Consider the following 17,804-nt stretch of genomic DNA (forward strand, 5'->3'; position numbering starts at 1 on the left):
AAGTCAGCAAGTAGCTAAGCTAAGGCGGGGCTTTTTTCCCTTCCCGCTTGAGTCTTTTACATCCCACTCCACCGTCCCGCTTTCCGATCGGGCGCACAAGATGAGTCAAGAGGCTCCTTTGGAGAGCCGGAAGTCGTCCGAGAAAGCCGTTGCGACCGTAGCCTTTTGGGGTTGCCACTCTCCTCCCAATGCGCAAGCGCGGGCAGGGGGAAAAAAAAAAAAAAAGGGTAGGGCGTGCAGGCAGGGCGTGCGGAGCTCCTGGTGGCGGTGGAGTGGCTCCGTCCGCGCGCTCTTCATGGCTGCTCAGCCTTCGCCGTCCGTGCCGCTCACTCGGCGGCCCCTGTTGCTCGGCCAAGTGGAGGGCTCGCAAGACGCGGTGACCATGGCGGCCATCGTGCCCAAGGAAGAGGGGCTCATCAGCGTCTCGGAGGACAGGTGAGGAGGGTCGGGCGCGTTGCATGGTCCCAGCAATAAAAAAAGGGAAGGGAAGGCTGAGCCGCACCTCTTGCCCGGGACGGGCTGTGCCTGCCCGACGTTTACGGCTCCATCAGCCGCTGCAAGGTGGGCGCTTTAATCGGGAGAAAGCAGTCCACCCTCGGCTACCTGGAGCCGCCGGTCTCTCTGTGCAAAAAGACCGAGTACCGAGCTGGCGCGGCTCCTGGACGAAACAGCGCTCCGCATCCCGGCAGTGCGGGCGAGGGCTCCGGAGCTCTGCGCGAAAGGAGCTTGGGGACGAGGCAGCCTGTGCCAGCTGCATCGCCGTCGCTGGCTGAAGAGGCGAAGCCGGGAAGCCAGCCCCGTCTGGATCCGTCTGCCCGAGTCTGGCAACTCGGCTCTTAAAGGAAGGTTGGGAAGGAGGGATTGACTTGGTGGGGAAATGGAGTGAGCGTTAGATCGCGGTATCAAGAGGCTGGTGAGATCCCAAACGAGCGGGATCCCTTTCTTTCCTAGGTCTTCTGATCCCAAAGCAAAGCTTAGGGGGTTGGAAGTACTGTACTAGGCTGTAACTCTAAGCCAAGCGGCTGTGTTGTTTTAACCTGGCAACTATCTTGTTCTCCAAAGCATTTCTATACCTGAAATTGCCTACCCACCTACCTTATCTGTTTGTCTACCTTGTCTGTCTGTCTGCTTGCCACCGATCTACTTTGTCTGTCTGTCTACCTACCTACCTACCTACCTATCTTATCTGTTTGTCTACCTTCTCTGTCTGTCTACCTACCCACCTTGTCTGTCTGTCTGTCTGCCACCTACCAATCTTACCTGTCTGTCTGCCACCTACCTGTCTTACCTACCTATCTTGTCTGCCTGCCTGCCAGCCACCTACCTAACCTGTCTGTCTCTGTCTACCTACCTACCTACCTACCTATCTTATCTATCTACCTACCTTATCTGTGTCTGCCTGCCAGCTACCTATCTACCTTGTCTGTCTACCTACCTACCTGCCTATCTTTCTATCACATCTTTGAAGCATCCATCTCCCTCAAAGAGTTGTTGGAGACTTGTTGCCTCCAGTTAGTATACTTTACAGCTGACAGTTGCTCTGAGGCTTCCTTGGTTTCACCTGCATTGCCTCTTTAGGATTGCCAGCTGGCAATGCTGCAGTGCATAATTGGCAGGATTCTCCTACAGTATGCGACTCTTTTAGAGAGCAGTGGCAGAAAACAGTAAGGAAAGCTTGGTGCTGCTACTGGAAAAAAGCAAAAAAGCAGTTTGGGGGGAAAAGGAGGGATTTAAGGGAGAGAACCAGCACGATTTGCTTGTCGTTGTTTCACCCCATTGTTTTTTCCCAATGTGAGGTCAGAATGCTTGTGGGCAAATTAAGGAGGGGTTTTTACAGATGCTCCTGAATTAAACTCTTGGCTGCTCTGGTCTGTATGGCCAAAGATGAGGGATCTTGGGGCTGTACTAAGTAATAGCAGGAGGATCACAGGTTTCCCAGCCCCATCAGAGAAGGTAGAATGCCAGATTTGGAGGGGACTCACCATAAAGGGCCTGCTGATTGTTATCTCAACCTCCTAATTTTTTTTTCTATATATGCATATGTATATATTACCATATTTTTTGGTGTATAAGACACCCCCCCCCCCAAAAAAAATGTGGGTGGAAATGTCTGTGTGTCTTATACAGTGAATGTTGCTGAAGCCCCGCCCACCCACCGGCCCCCACCCTTCGGCCTCTGCCTCCCAGCAATTTACCTCCTTACAGCAAACAGCCTGGTTAGCTTCAGCACAGCCTGATTTAGCACAAGCAGCTGATTGGCGGTTGGATCAACCTCCCGGAATCAGTTGTTCCAGGCTGCAGGGATTGCCACCGCCCATCGCTGCCCATCGCTGCTGTTGCCTCTCGCCGCCTCTGTGCACCCCATTTTCGGCCTCCGCATGTCCAATTTTTGGCCCGTTTTAGGCGGCGGGGATAGGTGGCAGTGGCAGCGGTCCCTGCCACCTGGAACAGGCCAAAAAGGGGATGCATGGAGGCCGAAAATGGGATTTTAAATATATATATAGAGATAGAGATAGAGATAGAGATAGATAGATAGATAGATAGATAGATAGATAGATAGATAGATAGATATACATACATACATACATACATACATACATACATATGTATATACACACACACACACATAACCTACAGTTAGTGCTTATCTTACTACCACAATTAAGCCCAAAATTTATGTTGCTAAGTGTGACAGTTGTTAAGTGAATCACCAGTTAAATTAGTAACATAGTTGTTAAGTGAATCTGGCTTCTCTATTGACTTTTATTCTAAGAAGGTCTCAAAAGAAGTTCACATGACTTTGGGACACTGCAATTGTCATAAATTTGAACCAGTTGCCAAGCATCTGGATTTTGATTACGTGACCATGGGAATGCTACAGTGGTTGTAAGTGAAAATGGGCATAAATCACTTTTCATCGTAACTTCAACATAAGTCGTTGTAACTTCAAATGGTCACTAAATGAATGCTTATAAATTGAGGACTATCTATATCTTTCCTGTTGCCTGTAGTCAATGCAGGTTTTGTAGTAGGTGAGTTCACTTGTTTATTTAAACAATTTTTATGGCTGTCCTCCTTGCTGGGGTCTTGGGGAAGAAGAATTAAAACCAGGAAACAACAAAACAACTCAATCAAGTTAAAAAAAAGTTAATCATCACAATCAATGTGATTCCCCTGAGAACTATTATATTGTTTAGGGTTACACATAATACTTGATCACTGCTAGGGCCTGAAAGTATAGTCTTTGAATTCTGATTGTGTAACCAGCTGTGGTCTCTCTTTTTGTTCTTTTTTTCTGAAGCTCCATCCTCCTCATGTGTTCAGCTGTTGCAATAGTTTCCAGGATTCTTTTTAGAAGAGAAAATGTGTAGCTCAGGGTTGAACTGTGGAGTCCTTGGTGCTTTCTGAGTGTAGTGGTTGTTGTTTTTAGCAGATGTTTCATTTCCAAACTAGGTAATGTCATCAATGCACTAATTTATTTATTTATTTAGTTAGTTAGTTAAATTTATATGCTGCCCTTCTCCTGAAGGACTCGGGGCGGCTCACAAAAGGTTAAAAACCAAAGAACAATAAAAATATAATTAATTTAGCATAATTAAAATCCCACAATTTAAAACCCATATTAAAACCAATTAAAAACACCCCACAGATCAGATGAGTTGTTTAAAAAGCCACGTCTTTAGGTCCTTGAGGAAGGAACGGAGGTCGGGAGCCGTTTGGAGCTCGGTGGGTAAGGTATTCCAGAGGGTCGGCGCGCTCACCGAGAACGCCCTCGTCCTGGGCGCCATCAGCCGACATTGCTTGGTCAACGGCACCCCGAGGAGGGCTGCCCTATGTGAGCGCGCTGGTCGGTGAAATGAAAACATCTACGGGAAAACAACCAAGCTCAGAAGCCTACAGGCTTCATTTTCTAGCCAGAATTTTTATGGTTGCAGGAAATCCCATCATGGAGAATATGCTGTCTCCTGTCTCTCTTTGCTACAGCGTTCGTCCAGTTAATCCAAAGCTTTGTTCTGCGTTGGCTAAGTAACAATGTGGTGCCAACTCCTGAGGTCTCCTCCTTCTACCCTGTGAAAATCAAGTCTGAATTTGCCACTGGGTGTGCCTGTCTGTTTAATAACCAAGCGGTGGAACATGAGGAGCCTTGGCCATGTAAGAGTCATGTGATTTTGAAGCATCTTCCTTGGAAAAATATTTCTTGCTCAGCAAATTAGAGCTTGAAAGTCAAATGTATGCAGGATGTAAATGGGAAGTTGCTTTTCTTAGCTGTTCTTAGCTGAGGATTTTGTTTTCTGTTTGACCTGATGTTCTGAACCACTAAGAAAATAATTATGGAGGTCTAAAATGTATAAAAGTACGTATGAATTTATGCTGGAAGAAAGGACATTTTATCATGTTTGGAGGATGCGTAACAAAGTCAGAAAATGTTGGATGCACATACAGTACGTATGCTATTCAGAATATTTTAAAGACCAATGTACAATTGAAACCAAAGTGTTTCCTTTTGTGATTAATGGATAGACAGTTGGAAAAAAGTCATGGAAGCTAGTTTTTTTACATGACAACCGCAGCAAGATTATTATAAGCTTAATAGTGGAAGGGTTTGGCACAACCCACAATGGAAGAATGGTTGGTAAAGATGATGGAACTAGCAGAGAAGGCTAAACTGACTTGTTTGATTAGAGAAAAGACAGCATCTATGTTTATTGCTGACATGAAGTCCCTTATAGATTTTTTTTTTTTGCACAAAACAGAAAAAATGCTTTTGATTTGAGGTTTTGATAATTACAAAATGTTAGATAATAGAAAAAAGGGTGGGTTGTAACTATATATAATTTTCTAATCATACTTGTATTTGCTTTAAAGGAAATCAGAAGCATCTATTTATATCTTTTTGCGTTTCTGTCTTATTTTTTCCTTTCTTTTCTTTCTTTGGTCTGTATTAGTTTTAACTTCTTTTTAGAACTTTTAATAAAACTGATAATATAAAAAGCTAATTATGCAGGATGAGCCCTGGTGTGAAGCACTCATACTTGTATTTTCTTTCCTTGCAAAGAAGATCTCCTATCATTTTGATTGAGAAATGTACACAGATTTAATTTTTTTAAATAAATTGTTAGGTATAGTTTAGTCAAATGCACCTGTGACTGAGCTGTTGGGCAAGCGTGTCCCAAATCAACCTGACAGAAAGAAAGCAGTCATTGCACTGAAATAAAGGCACTCATAATTTATTGAATCAAGGATCTCAAAATAACCTGCCCTATTCCACTGCAAGCAGCAGTCTGCTGGCGCTCCTTTTCTTCTCCAGAATGATCATCTTTCCTATGCCACATTTTGGATTTTGCAGTCATTGTGGAAGTAAACAAGCAAACATATATATATAGCAAATGTATATATATATATATGCCTGAATTCTAATTTGCTGGAATACCTCTTCCCTCCCCACTGCCAATTCTTTTATTTTAGTAATGTTGCCACTTGTAAACCAAGTTTGACAATAGAATATTCTGTCTACCTTTATTCTTTCTCTGTTTAGTCAAAATCTGTTTCTTAATTTTCCCCACTACCTCCTGGAACAATAGAGATCAGACATATTCTTAGAGGCTGCTTCTTCCATTCTGAAAATATTTTGAACAGAGTGCATGCGTTGACAATATTGCTATTATGAGTCAAAATAAATGCATAAAATATTTGGTATTTTCAATAACAAGAGTTGATTGTTCCCACATTTTCTCCAGAGTTACATATTATACAATGCTTGATGTTTTTGTGCTTAGTGAACAACTAAAGGTAGATTTTTGAGTCTAAAATAGAATTTTAAAAAGTACGGAAAATGCAGGAAGGGTTCTAGATCTTCCACTTTTGGGAGAAGTAATTAAAACATCAGGAGGGTATTGAGTATGAGCAGGCTTTGGTGACTGGGAGCAGAGTGCAATTAACATTTAGTTATGTATTTAATTCCATTTATAGCACTTCCCAAGTAATTATCTTGAAGTATAATACAAATAACGTTTATTGCTTATTGAACCAGGCATCATCCATAATTATAGTTGGTGAATACCTTCATTTCTTTCCATAATGAAAAAAGGCAGTCCAATTCTGCCTTGAGCTTAATCTCCAGATATAACATCTTCTGTTAAGATTTTTTTTCCTGCCCTCTGGATTCACAGTACAGATGGATGAGATGGCATGCTTTTTCTTTGCTGCATTATGGCTCTCATTTATTTTGACTTTCATGTGACAAGTGAATAGGTTAGGCATGAATCTGAGCTGGAATTTAAAAAGAATGCTCAGTTGCCTGGAGTTTGATGCTGCAGTGAATGTTCTTGAGTGCATTTCTACGAATGAGTTACTGCAAATGACAATTTTTCTCCCAGCCAATTATTCTCCCTTGGACAGGTCTTGGGTCACTCAGAATAGCTACATTGAAAGAAACGGGACTTCTATCCTGAGTAATATGTAGAATGAGAAGCACTTTGATTTCAGTCACATTATTTCAATAACTGTTATGGCCTGCCAGCGGCCTGCGCGGATCGTGGCTGATCCCAACGAAGGGGAGGCTGGTGTGGTGTCATGCCTGCAGCCTGCGCAGCCAGCGCTCACGTCGGACAGCGAGGAGACTGAAGAGGATGTGGTGCCAGAGGCAGAGACTCAGCCAGGGCCTTCAGAACCTCCAGAGGCTCCTTCAAGTGGAGAGAGCGAAGTGGAGGAGCCTCTCCTCAATGCTCGAGCACGCAGGGCTGCCAAAAGGCAGGAGTGGCTACTCAGGAGAAGGAGGTCTACTCGAGAGTAGGGCTTGAGGATAATTGGCCACTCCCTTAGCCTATGTAAGTCACACGCAGCTAGTGCTTTCTTGCTGGAAACAACTCGTATTTATTATCAGAGTATTTTGGTTTATCGTATCTTGTTTTCTGGACTGGTTGCCAACCTTTGCCGGTCTTGTTTATTCTTGCTACTTAATAAATTTGATAAGTGTCAATATCCTCGGAAATCCAGAGCTGGGGCAGAACAATAACTTTGGTTTTATTAATGGTAATTCTGTCCTACAGCAACCTTCCTTAGATGGGTGCCTGAGAGAAAGGGGGGGGGGAGGGAAGGAGGGAGGGAGGGAGAGAGAAAGAGACAGAGAGAGAGGTGGATTATGGTTATCATCCCCAGACTGCAAGTAGACTGATGACCATTCATTCAGGAAACATTTGAAGTTATGAATGATGCTGCTGAACCAATAGTGTTTACAACTGTCCTCAGAGTTCCGACCATCTCAGGGTTCCTTTAGTCACATGATCGTGATCTGGGTATATGACAACCCATTTGCATTTATGACTGATTACCAAGCAGCCTAATAAGACCACATGATTGCCATTTGCAACCTTCTCTGCAGCTTCATTAGAAAGTCAATGGGGAAGCAGGCAGGGAAGGTTGCAAGTTATGGTTAGTCTCCCCTACCAGTGCACCCTTGCCCAGCCCCTCTATGCTGTCACTGGCCGCTCGCACACCACTTTGCACCCTCCCCAGTCCATGCGGTATCTGACACACAACCCATTGCACCCTTACCTTCCCTGACTTTCAACATGCCTCCCGTGCATTCTCACCGTCTCCCCAAATCACCCTCATGCACCTTTCCCAGCCTGTGTGGCACCTTTCGCACAACCCTTTGCACAATCCTTTGTGCATGCTCCCTGACCTCCATGGCACTTCTTAGTCCATCCCTTGCACCCTCCCCAATCCTCCCTCACACCTTCACTTTCCCTCTTGCTCCTTCCTTCTTCCATTTACCATGGGACTTACAACTTTCTGAGGGCTACCCCAATTGACTTTGGTTGTGGGAAGTCAGCAACACGTTGTCTCACCTAACAACTGTGGGATTCAGTTAACAACAGCAACCAGGACTTCATGGATTGCCATCACTAAACATTGCAGTTGTGCTTTATGATTGCATCACTTAGTAATAAGAATTCCAGCCGCAATTGCTGTTGTAAGTTGAGAACTACCTGTACAGATTAGGGAAGGAACCATTGTTTTGAAATACACCACAGAATTAAAAATAAATGATGTAAAAACATTCCTTCAGATGCTAAAAGTCTCTTTATTGGGCTAAGTGAGCAGAAAACGAAAAAACAATCTCTTTGAGAAGGTTAAATAAAATCAGAGTAATTGAGCTAGACCAGGCGTGTCAAACTCACATCATCACGGCAGTGTCACGTGACATATCGGGACTTTTCCCCCTTCGCTAAACCTGTTGTGACCCAGGTCCAAGTAGGTATTATCAGACGCGATCAGTTCGAAACAAACAGACTTTATTAGAACAGCTGAGAATTAACTCATTCTCAGTGTAGTCCAAACTAATTCAAAACAAATGCTTCATAACACAGTTCTTCAGCCTTATCACCAACCTTGGTCTAATTAGGCAACCTGCCAAAGGCTTTTCTTGGCAAAAGTTCAGAAGCAGAAGACGCTGACAAGAAATAAATGCAGCAAGACAAGAAACAAATCTATCAACGTTGTTTTCCGACAAAGAGCCCAAGAGCTGTTGCTGTTTTTTTAAGCCTTATGGAAGGCCCATCATCTCTTGCCCTTACTCCCGAGTCGTCCTTTTTGCTTTAGCTGCTCTTGGCAGCTCTTCTCATGCATGCACTAGGAACAGGCTCCTCCTGTTCCTCTGCCTCTCTGCTGTCAGCCTCTGGAGGCTCCGGAGTCCTCCAGAGGCTGGAGGATGGCCAGCGCCTTCTCTGTCTCCAATGCAGAGCCTTCATCCAGGCCTTCCCCAGCCTCCAGGACTGGCCCATGCCAGCTCCGCAGGCTGCTGGCGGACCACAAAAAAATCAGGCATGGGCATGGCCAGCGCATGACGCATGCCAGGAGTTTGGCAGCCCTGAGCTAGACTTTTCCCTTCCTGCTCCTAATTCTTTTCTTTGTCACAACTCTGGGATGCTTTTTTTTTTTTTTTTTAATCTTGTCCCTGGGCAAGATAGGCTCCACTGCTTCCCTCAGTGCTTTGGTGTGCACCCTGAGTTTAGGCTCCATTTGTTTCAGGTTACACAGGACTTTCTGGAATGACCAGGACCATGTTGCTTCTGAATGATTATCTTTTCTAGGAACAGTGTTTGAATTCTATTCTGAACAACTGGGTAGGAGCCATAGAATAACAATGTGAGTATATATTTGTAGAAACATTAATCTTAGAACTGCACATGAAGTTTTTCTTTTGTTCCTTTTGACCTGGTCATGTTTAAAGTTAGTGAGACCTGTTCCCTCCCCAATCTTGCATCATGCAAAATTAATCTCTATCACTGTCTGAAACTTTCCTTTCCTACTCACGCCGCTCTGATAGTTGTCCTGATCTATTGACAGGCTGGTGAGAATTTTATTTGACTGGTCTCACATAACAATATATCAGGTAAATAACTGCTGGCAAGGTAACTCTCTCAGACTATTCAGCCATCAAATGAGTTATCTCAAAATGCCAAAATAGGTTACATACTGTACCTCAGTTTGTCAAAACGTATCTGTTGCATCAGTGTTCAAGTTAGTTTTCTACTTCCACTTTGTCAAGGCTAAAATAAGTGCTAACATTTGTTTGTATTACTTGAATCATTTCTTGGGAAGGGAGGGTTGCGTGTTGAATATTTGATGCACTTCAGAGGCTTGTGGGAAGGGTCCTAGGGTGAAGATATTTTGCACAGAATAAAGCTGAGCACCACAGCAATTCTCACGCTTCTTTAACACCAATCAGAAAGTGCCACTATAGATAGTCTTCACTTTTGACCACTCATTCAGCACCGTTCAAAGTTATGATGGTACTGAATAAAGAGACTTATGACTGGACCTAAAAGTTGCACCCATTTCAGCATCCCCACAGTCCTGTATTTGTGATTCAGACACTTTTGCCGTGAACCTGCATTTACAATGGTTACAGCTTTCTATGGTCACATGATCACCTTTGATGAGCAATATCAATGGGGAAACTGGCAGGAAGTCACAAATCCCATGACCTGGCACTTAATGACCCATGGTGATTCACTTAATGACTGCAGCAAGAATTCATGAATTTGCTGTTGTAAATCAGATGCGGTAAGGTGATTTTTCCTTTTATGACTATATTGCTTAGTGATGGAGTTCCAGTTGTGATTGGCAGGGGAAGATTATACCTGTAGAAAACCAAATTGCAATTTTTATAGGAAAAAAGAGGAGTAATCATTCATTCTGTTAACTTGTTTGAGAAAGAATTGTATTACATTAAATCTGGGAAATAATTAATTTATATCTAATTCTTTAAACAGTTCTTCCCAGATTTTTATCTTATCATTTTGAAATCAGGAACCTGGCATTCTCTCAAAAGCAAAGTGTGATCCTTGATTTAAAAACTGGGGCATATTATTGATGGAAAGCTATTTTTGCCCTCAAAATCTTTTATGAAATTCCACTAAATCCCCCTTTTTTCATATTCAGTCATTTGGAAACCATTGCTTGATTTAACCTTCCCTGGGTTTATGTTGCTTGGATTTCAGAGAGAAGCTTAATGTTGAAATATAAAGCATGCTTGAATTGTAATTTGGATTGTTTAATATTTGGCATTTTGTTCTCTCTAATGCTGAAAAAAATAAAAAAGGTACCGGTATACTGTCAGGTTGATTACTAACAATTTCTTTGACTTTCCCAAGTCAAAGATAACAGAGATAATACATGTCCTTCTTTTGCACCTTCTATGAAAAGGTCTAGGAGGGATGCAGTGGCTAATGCGCTGAGCTTGTTGATCGAAAGGTCAGCAGTTCAGCGGTTCGAATCCCTAGTGCCACGTAACGGGGTGAGCTCCTGTTACTTGTCCCACCTTCTGCCAACTTAGCAGTTTGAAAGCACGTAAAAAATGCAAGTAGAAAAACAGGGACCACCTTTGGTGGGAAGGTAACAGCGTTCCGTGCACCTTTGGCGTTTAGTCATGCCGGCCACATGACCACAGAGACGTCTTTGGACAGCGCTGACTCTTCGGCTTTGAAACGGAGATGAACACCGTTCCCTAGAGTCGGGAACAACTAGCACATATGTGCAAGGGGAACCTTTACGTTTACTTTATGGAAAGATCTATAAATAAGGTGCCTTTGCTAATTCTCTGATTACTAGGAAAATTCCGCATTCTAAGATGTGATAACGCCACTGAATTCCAGGAGTTTTATATATGTCCAGTTGTTCCTGATCAAAGATCTGTTTGCTCACTTCTGATCTGTCAATATACCATTCCTCATCATTAGAAAACAGCAACGAAACTATAATTTGCTTCCTTTTGAATTTTTGCAGCTGAGCCACATGTTACATTATGTCATTCGTTTCCTGAATGTTTAGGATTGCAAATAACAATGAATGTTGTGTCTTTTAGGAGAAGATTAATGGCACCAGCAAGTTTTGAAGGGTTTGTTGGTCATCTGAACAAGTAAATTAGATGCTAAAAATGATGTCCACAGAAATCTATAATGTAAAAAAGAAAGAAGTGACATACATTGTAAATCATATTGGAGGCATATGGTTATTTACGTTCATACGCGGAGAGAACTTCAAGGTACTTCTTGAATAGGAATTAACTAATATTTGCGGGAAATGGCAGTGCTGCTGTTTTATTAAATAGTTTTTAAAATAGCTGTAACATCTGTCTAGCTATGTAGTTTATCCTTCTAGTTTATTAGTTGCTGTACAACTGTGAATCCACTGACCCTAACAGCAGAAATGAAAAGAGGAAAATATTAGCATGTGTAAAAGACAATGGGAAAAATATATGACTGGTAGGTTCTGTTCTTTCATCTATACTCTGATTTTTTACTCTAAATCAATGATGGTGAAGCTTTTGGGCTCAGTGTGTCAAATATTCAGAAAATGCCTAACTTGAGTCTGCTTCTCTGTCTCTCTCTCTGTGTGTGTGTGTGTCTCTCTCTCTCTAACTCTCACTCTCACACACACAAACAAAAGAGAAACAATTCCTTATCTCTCCCCACATCTAGGCCACCCAGAACTGTGGCATTTGGTGGCAGCACCGAGGCTGGGCCTGAAATGGAGTTCCAGGCCTTTACTCCTTGTACCACTGCTGCCACTCAAAAAGACTGCTTCTCTCCGTTCCCCAAATTGTGTGAGAACAGGTCATGCTTTCTAGAATAATTGATGTTGGATGTTGGCGAGTGCAAGTGTGTCACCCAAACCATTGTGGTGTGTCACCTTTGATGTGTATGTCAGAGATTTGCCATCCCTGCTCTAAATCGTGCATGATGCCCGCAACTGTTAGACCATGAAGTTGCTGTAACCATTTTCTCCTCCTTAGAATGAGAGCATTCATTGTGACTGTATGAAGCATTGTTGTCCAGGTGAGGCATTCAAAGATTCATGACTGATCTCGGACTTTGGAAGGGTTGGTCTCTTTGTCAAGTTTGGAAATAGCATACTGTACCAATTCTTGTTACTTCCAACTGTCTGCATGAAGTGAAGCTGATTTTTCTCCCTCAATGTAAGAGAGAGATCTCCCTCATTAGTAGTCAGTGGTTATGGAAGAAGGCTTTTATTATATCCTGGGCAGCGAGAAAGAAATGACAGTTACAGGATTTAATGTTGCTTCTTTGACCTTGCAATTCCATTTTGAAGATTGAAACCTGGCTACAGTATATTGATAGCTACATATAAAGTGTAAAGCTACAGAATCTGCTGATAATGTAAACCCTCCCCCCCAAAGATTGTTATCTAGCAGGCTCAAATTGGTCAAATTTGATATCTCCTAACTGATCCCTTCCTTCCTCTTTCTGAAATGTTGTGCCTATTGGTGCCTACATTTGTGTTTCTTCTAACGTTTGCATTTTCTGCCTATGGTTTTTTTTTTCTTCAAATAGAAGGGCTTCTGTTCATTTTTGTTTAGTTTTCATTAATTACAAAACTGCATTGTAAAATTAGAAAAGTACAAATGTTGACTGCATTAGTTTGAGAAATGCTTCTGTCATGGCCACATTTCTTTTGTTTGCTGAATGTCAGTTGCTTTCCTTATATATTCAGAGGTGGTGTAGCATCCCCCCCCCATGTGGATGACTGACAAACAGAAATATAAAATAAGTTTCTTTTATACCAAGAAGTTACACATTCACAGACCTTCCCAATTTAGTGCTAAGATACTTAGCTTGTGTTGAATTCTAGATATGGACAAAAGGTTCAACATGCTGTTGGAAGATGGCACTGAGTGGCCATGAAAATCAATTTAGCCCCTTACATTTCTTTTTTGTAATCAGCCTGTCTAGCCAGGTTGTCAGACTATTATTCCCCAGGAAAGAATTGTGTTCATGAGACTTATTTCAGCTTTTACAGCCTCTTTATTGATCTGATTGAGAGAAGAAGGCATAAACAAAAGAAAATCCATACCTGTGTGCTCTGTCATATGAATATTCAAAATATTGTTGTAGAATCCACAATTTAAGGAATGTGATCCCTAAAGCTAATTAGCTGAAGCTTAAATCAAAAGCTGACACTTTGCTGATGCAAAATATTACCAAGGAAATTATTTGGCATAGTTTACCTGTAACTATTATAGGGTTACTTTCTTCACTGAAGGTAGCAATATGTTTTGCTTCAAAACAAAGATCTAATAATATTTATAGGTAATCCTCACTTAGCTGTACCTCACTGATCATTTGTGCAGTGCTTCTTTGAAGATATGACAATTCTGAACAAATGGTAGTTATGCCGGCCTCAAAGTTATAACTACTGCAGTGTCCCCACAGGCACATGATCAAAATTTGGGTGCTTAGCAAGCTGCCCATATTTACAGCCCTAGCATGAGCTTCAATTCCTGCCATCCATCTGTCTCTCCCCTCCTGCCCTGGCCTCTGCTTTTTTGGCTGCCTTGCACTCTGCCACTGCTGCCTTCAACCCCCCTGCCATCCCCATCTGGCCTTCACCCTCTTCTTCCTCCTGCTGGCCCAGGATCAAGTGAGGGCAGAGGTGGCATTCAGCAGGTTTGACCAGTTCTGGAGAACCAGTAGCGGAAATTTTGAGTAGTTCAGAGAACCGGTAAATACTACCTCTGACTGGCCCCGCCCCCATCTATTCCCTGCCTCCCAAGTCCCAGCTGATTGGGAGGAAATGGGGATTTTGCAGTAACCTTCCCCTGGAGTGGGGAGGGAATGAAGATTTTACAGTATCCTTCCCCTGCCACTCCCACAAGCCACAGAACCAGTAGTAAAGAATTTTGAATCCCACCACTGGGTGAGAGCATAGCCCTCGTGGCAGGGCAGTGTAGCCTTGTCTGCTGAAGGGAGCTCGCTTAGCCCAGCCAGGGAGGAGGCAGTGGGATGGAGTCTGCGTTGGAGGCAGAGTAATGGTGTAGGTGGCATCTCCTTGGATGAAAGTGGTGGCCACAGTGCTTAATTATGGTAATTGGAATTAATTTCCATCTCTAAGGAAAGTGGTCATTAGGCAAGGACCACACAATTCCTCTATCCTATATCTTGCGGTCTTCTCCTCAGCTGGGCCCAACAATCTCCTTGCCATGCTCACCTCGCATATCCCAGGGCTGCCCCCTTGCCCACGCCTGGATTCCTGGCCAGCAGTGGTAGAAGAAAATGGCAAAGGTCGATTGGGGGCAGCAAGGGCTAGATGTTGGAGGCAAAGGGCAGGGTGGCCTAAAGGCTGGAGATGGTGGGGAAATGGGTGGGTTGAAGTGAAGGCAAGACGGCAGGGCAGCCTTGTCTGAGGAAGGAAGCTTGCTGGGCCCAGCCAAGGTAGAGGAGCAGGAGAAACATGAGGACTCGCCTAACGATGGCACAGTCCACAACTAACAATTGCAACCAGGTATCCCAAAACTATGTTGCTAAGCAGGGTCACCTGATGCTTTTCCAAACAGCTGCTTTGCTCAGCAACAAAAATTGTGATCCTTAAGTGTCCTTAAATTGTGTCATTAAGTGAGGACTGCCTGTACAGACTTTGTACCTTTCAGCCATAAAAATAGGCAACTGCTTGCTCAAGGGCTGCATTTCTTTAGACATAATCTATTGGAGACATATTGACGGGTAAAGATGAAGTAAGCAGGATAGATATTTAGGGACACAAGGTGATGGAATGATCTCCATCTCTCTTCTGCACTGCTTCCCACTCACACTGCCAACTAGCAGGGAAGGGACAGATAGCTTTTGTGGTAAAACGAATTGTATTCTTTTTTATTTCTTTTTTAATTGGTTTTCTATTAAATACATTTCTTAGTGCTTAATAAACATCATGTTATCTGGATAATTATTGCTTAACATTATAAATTTATACTTAATCTCCACCTCTTTTTTCCAGCCACTGGTAAAATAGATTCCATGTTTGATAATAATCTGTATCTTCTTTCTGTTTGATTTTCAATGTCAATCTGTCCATTTCTGCACAATCTAATATCTTCTTCACTATCTCTTCATCTCGCAGTGTATCTTCATTTTCCAGTATTGTGCGAATATAATCCTTGCTGCTGTTAAAACATGTAATATTAAATACATACTTTTTCTTATCAATTTTTTTCTGATACTATACCTAATAAAAACAGTTCAGTTTAAAATCTACATGTTTCCCTATCATCTTTTCTAGCCACCTATGTATCTGCCCAAATTTTTTTTTTTTTTTTTTTGCTTTATTACAAGTCCATAGAATGGATAGATAGAATGTGCCCATCTTTTGGTTAGATTTCCAACATTTGCTAGACATATTTTTAAACATTTTAGCTAACTCAGCAGGTGGTAAATGCCATCTATAAAACATATAAGTTTTCTTTATAAGAAGTTGCCGTTGTTAATTTATAGTTCCTTTCCCATATGTTTTGCCATTTCTCTAGTTCAAATGAATTGTATTTTTGTAGGGAATTTTTGAAACAAACCTACAGGCTGTGTGCTTATTGGCACCTTGTCTTGTTCTTAGCCTGCTAAATTTGAATGCGTTTCTGTGCTATCACCTGTCCTTTGTTTATATCTCTCATTGTTCATTCTTTCCTTGTTTGGATTTATGCAAGTTTGGGCTTGCTAAGTCCCGCTGCTGCTTGGATACTCATTAGAAAATAGTCAATGATGGAAGGTTCTAAATTGCATGGTTGAAATACTGCCTATTGTACATAAAGTTAAAATAAGCCGCTTAATTTGTGTTTCTCAGGAATCCATTAGGCCTGATCTTGTAGAAGATAATTTGCTTCTGCAGCAGTTCTAGATTGGGCTGCAGAAGTAAAACATATTGATCTCTTTGATTTCTTCTATTGCTAAGTTACATGAAATAGTTTTAATTGAGGAGTTTGTTGGTTGTGGTAGAGGGAAGGTTAAGTGGTTCATGATTCTATGACAGGTCTACTTAAAATGTTTTTTTTTAATGAAGAGAAGTGTATTAGAGTCCATCCTCATGGAAATTTACTGGATCAACCACTTTTTCAGTCCAACCTATTTTGCATTGTTGCTGGGTGATGAAAATAGGAGGAGGAAGCACTATGTAGTTTACCTTGATCTCCTTGACAAAAACTGTGGATATAAATCTAAGAAAACAATAAATGCTTATGTTCTGGATTAAAAAGAAAAAGATTATTTGCTGTTCCTTAGGTTCTCCCCATCTTTTGGGGGGATTTCCTAATGATTTCATCCTATGAAATCTAAGGCCAGGAAATTCCTCTCAAATTCTCTAATTATCCAGATTTGCTAGACTTTTGAAGTACTTACAGTCCCCTCTTGATTTTGGGTGGTATCAATACATCAGAAATTTTTCATCCATAAATCCATCTTTCAGACCTCCCTAGAAGTCACCAATTCTTTTATATCATTTGGTTTTGGGGAAATACATAAAGTTCAATATTCCAAAGACCTACCCTCTATGGAGCATTACCACCTTCTTTCAGTCTTCACGTCCTTTTTAGTCTACTAGTTCTGGGAATCAGGCCATGGGAGTGTCAGAGAAAGAATGCTGTATTGTGCCCTGTGTGAGCTTCATTGTGGCTGCTTCATTAAAGAATTGGTGTTCTGCCTTTCTTAGTTTCTCTGAATAGTTACTATATAGATCTGGACACATTAGGGAAATCTGTGTGAAGTGTGTTAGCGCCTACCAACTTAGACTTTAAAAAGTTGTACTGCTTCTGTCTTTATCACTTGAGTTGCCTTTAGTTGAAGCAAATGTAGAAAAGAAGAGAAAAATGTGTCTTTTCAAAACATAAAAGAATAATAACCAAAGCCTTTTCTGACAATGGCAACATCTTTTCCATTAAAAAAAGGAGCATTTGTCAGGCAATTCGATTTTGTATACAATACTTGCTTTCTTTGTGGCAGTTCCTTGCTTCCTTTCAGGAAGGGGCAATACCCTCATTTAATCAGTTCCTGTTTTTTCCAGCTTGTCAGGATTCATATACTCTTTCCATCCTTCATTTGAGCAGATATGTGAAAAGGGAAGAGGCAAGGCCCACCCGCAATTATTTGCTTGTAGAAGAAGGCATGTTTCAATCGACATAGTCCTTGGCAAATAAATAAATAAATAAATATGCAGAGCAATAAAATATAAAACATTTAAGAAATAATTGTGTAGACCAGTAATTGTTGCTAGAAAAAAATCCCACAATAGCTTGTTAGTTCATCAATTAACAATCTAGCCATTCTTTTTGGGTGAAAAACCCCAGAAACTTTTTTTCGCTACCTTTCTTTACTTAGATGGTTGTTTGAAAGTGTTGAAACAGTTTTGCAGTTATCAGTTTTCCAATTTTTTTGTGTTTGCACTATGGCTTATATATTGTGAACCACAAACTTAACAAAATGGAATGGTTAATTTGTTGATTAAGTTTAAATTAAGTACTA

The 17,804-nt window shown here is 41.7% G+C and overlaps 1 protein-coding gene across 1 annotated transcript in view; it reads left to right on the plus strand.

The window, feature by feature from the left end:
• The first annotated feature begins 273 nt into the window (after nucleotides 1-273).
• Nucleotides 274-17,804, plus strand: part of WDFY2 (WD repeat and FYVE domain containing 2) — a 48,988-nt gene continuing 31,457 nt past the window's right edge. Inside the window, exon 1 of the mRNA XM_070955885.1 lies at nucleotides 274-435. Within this exon, the coding sequence (XP_070811986.1) occupies nucleotides 296-435 (140 nt within the window). The 5' untranslated portion in view covers nucleotides 274-295. The remainder of the gene's footprint in view (nucleotides 436-17,804) is intronic.

This window comes from Pituophis catenifer, unplaced genomic scaffold, assembly GCF_029215685.1.
Source record: "Pituophis catenifer annectens isolate HBS135680 unplaced genomic scaffold, rPitCat1.0.hap2 SCAF_1, whole genome shotgun sequence".
In the NCBI taxonomy this organism is placed as follows: Eukaryota; Metazoa; Chordata; class Lepidosauria; order Squamata; family Colubridae; genus Pituophis; species Pituophis catenifer.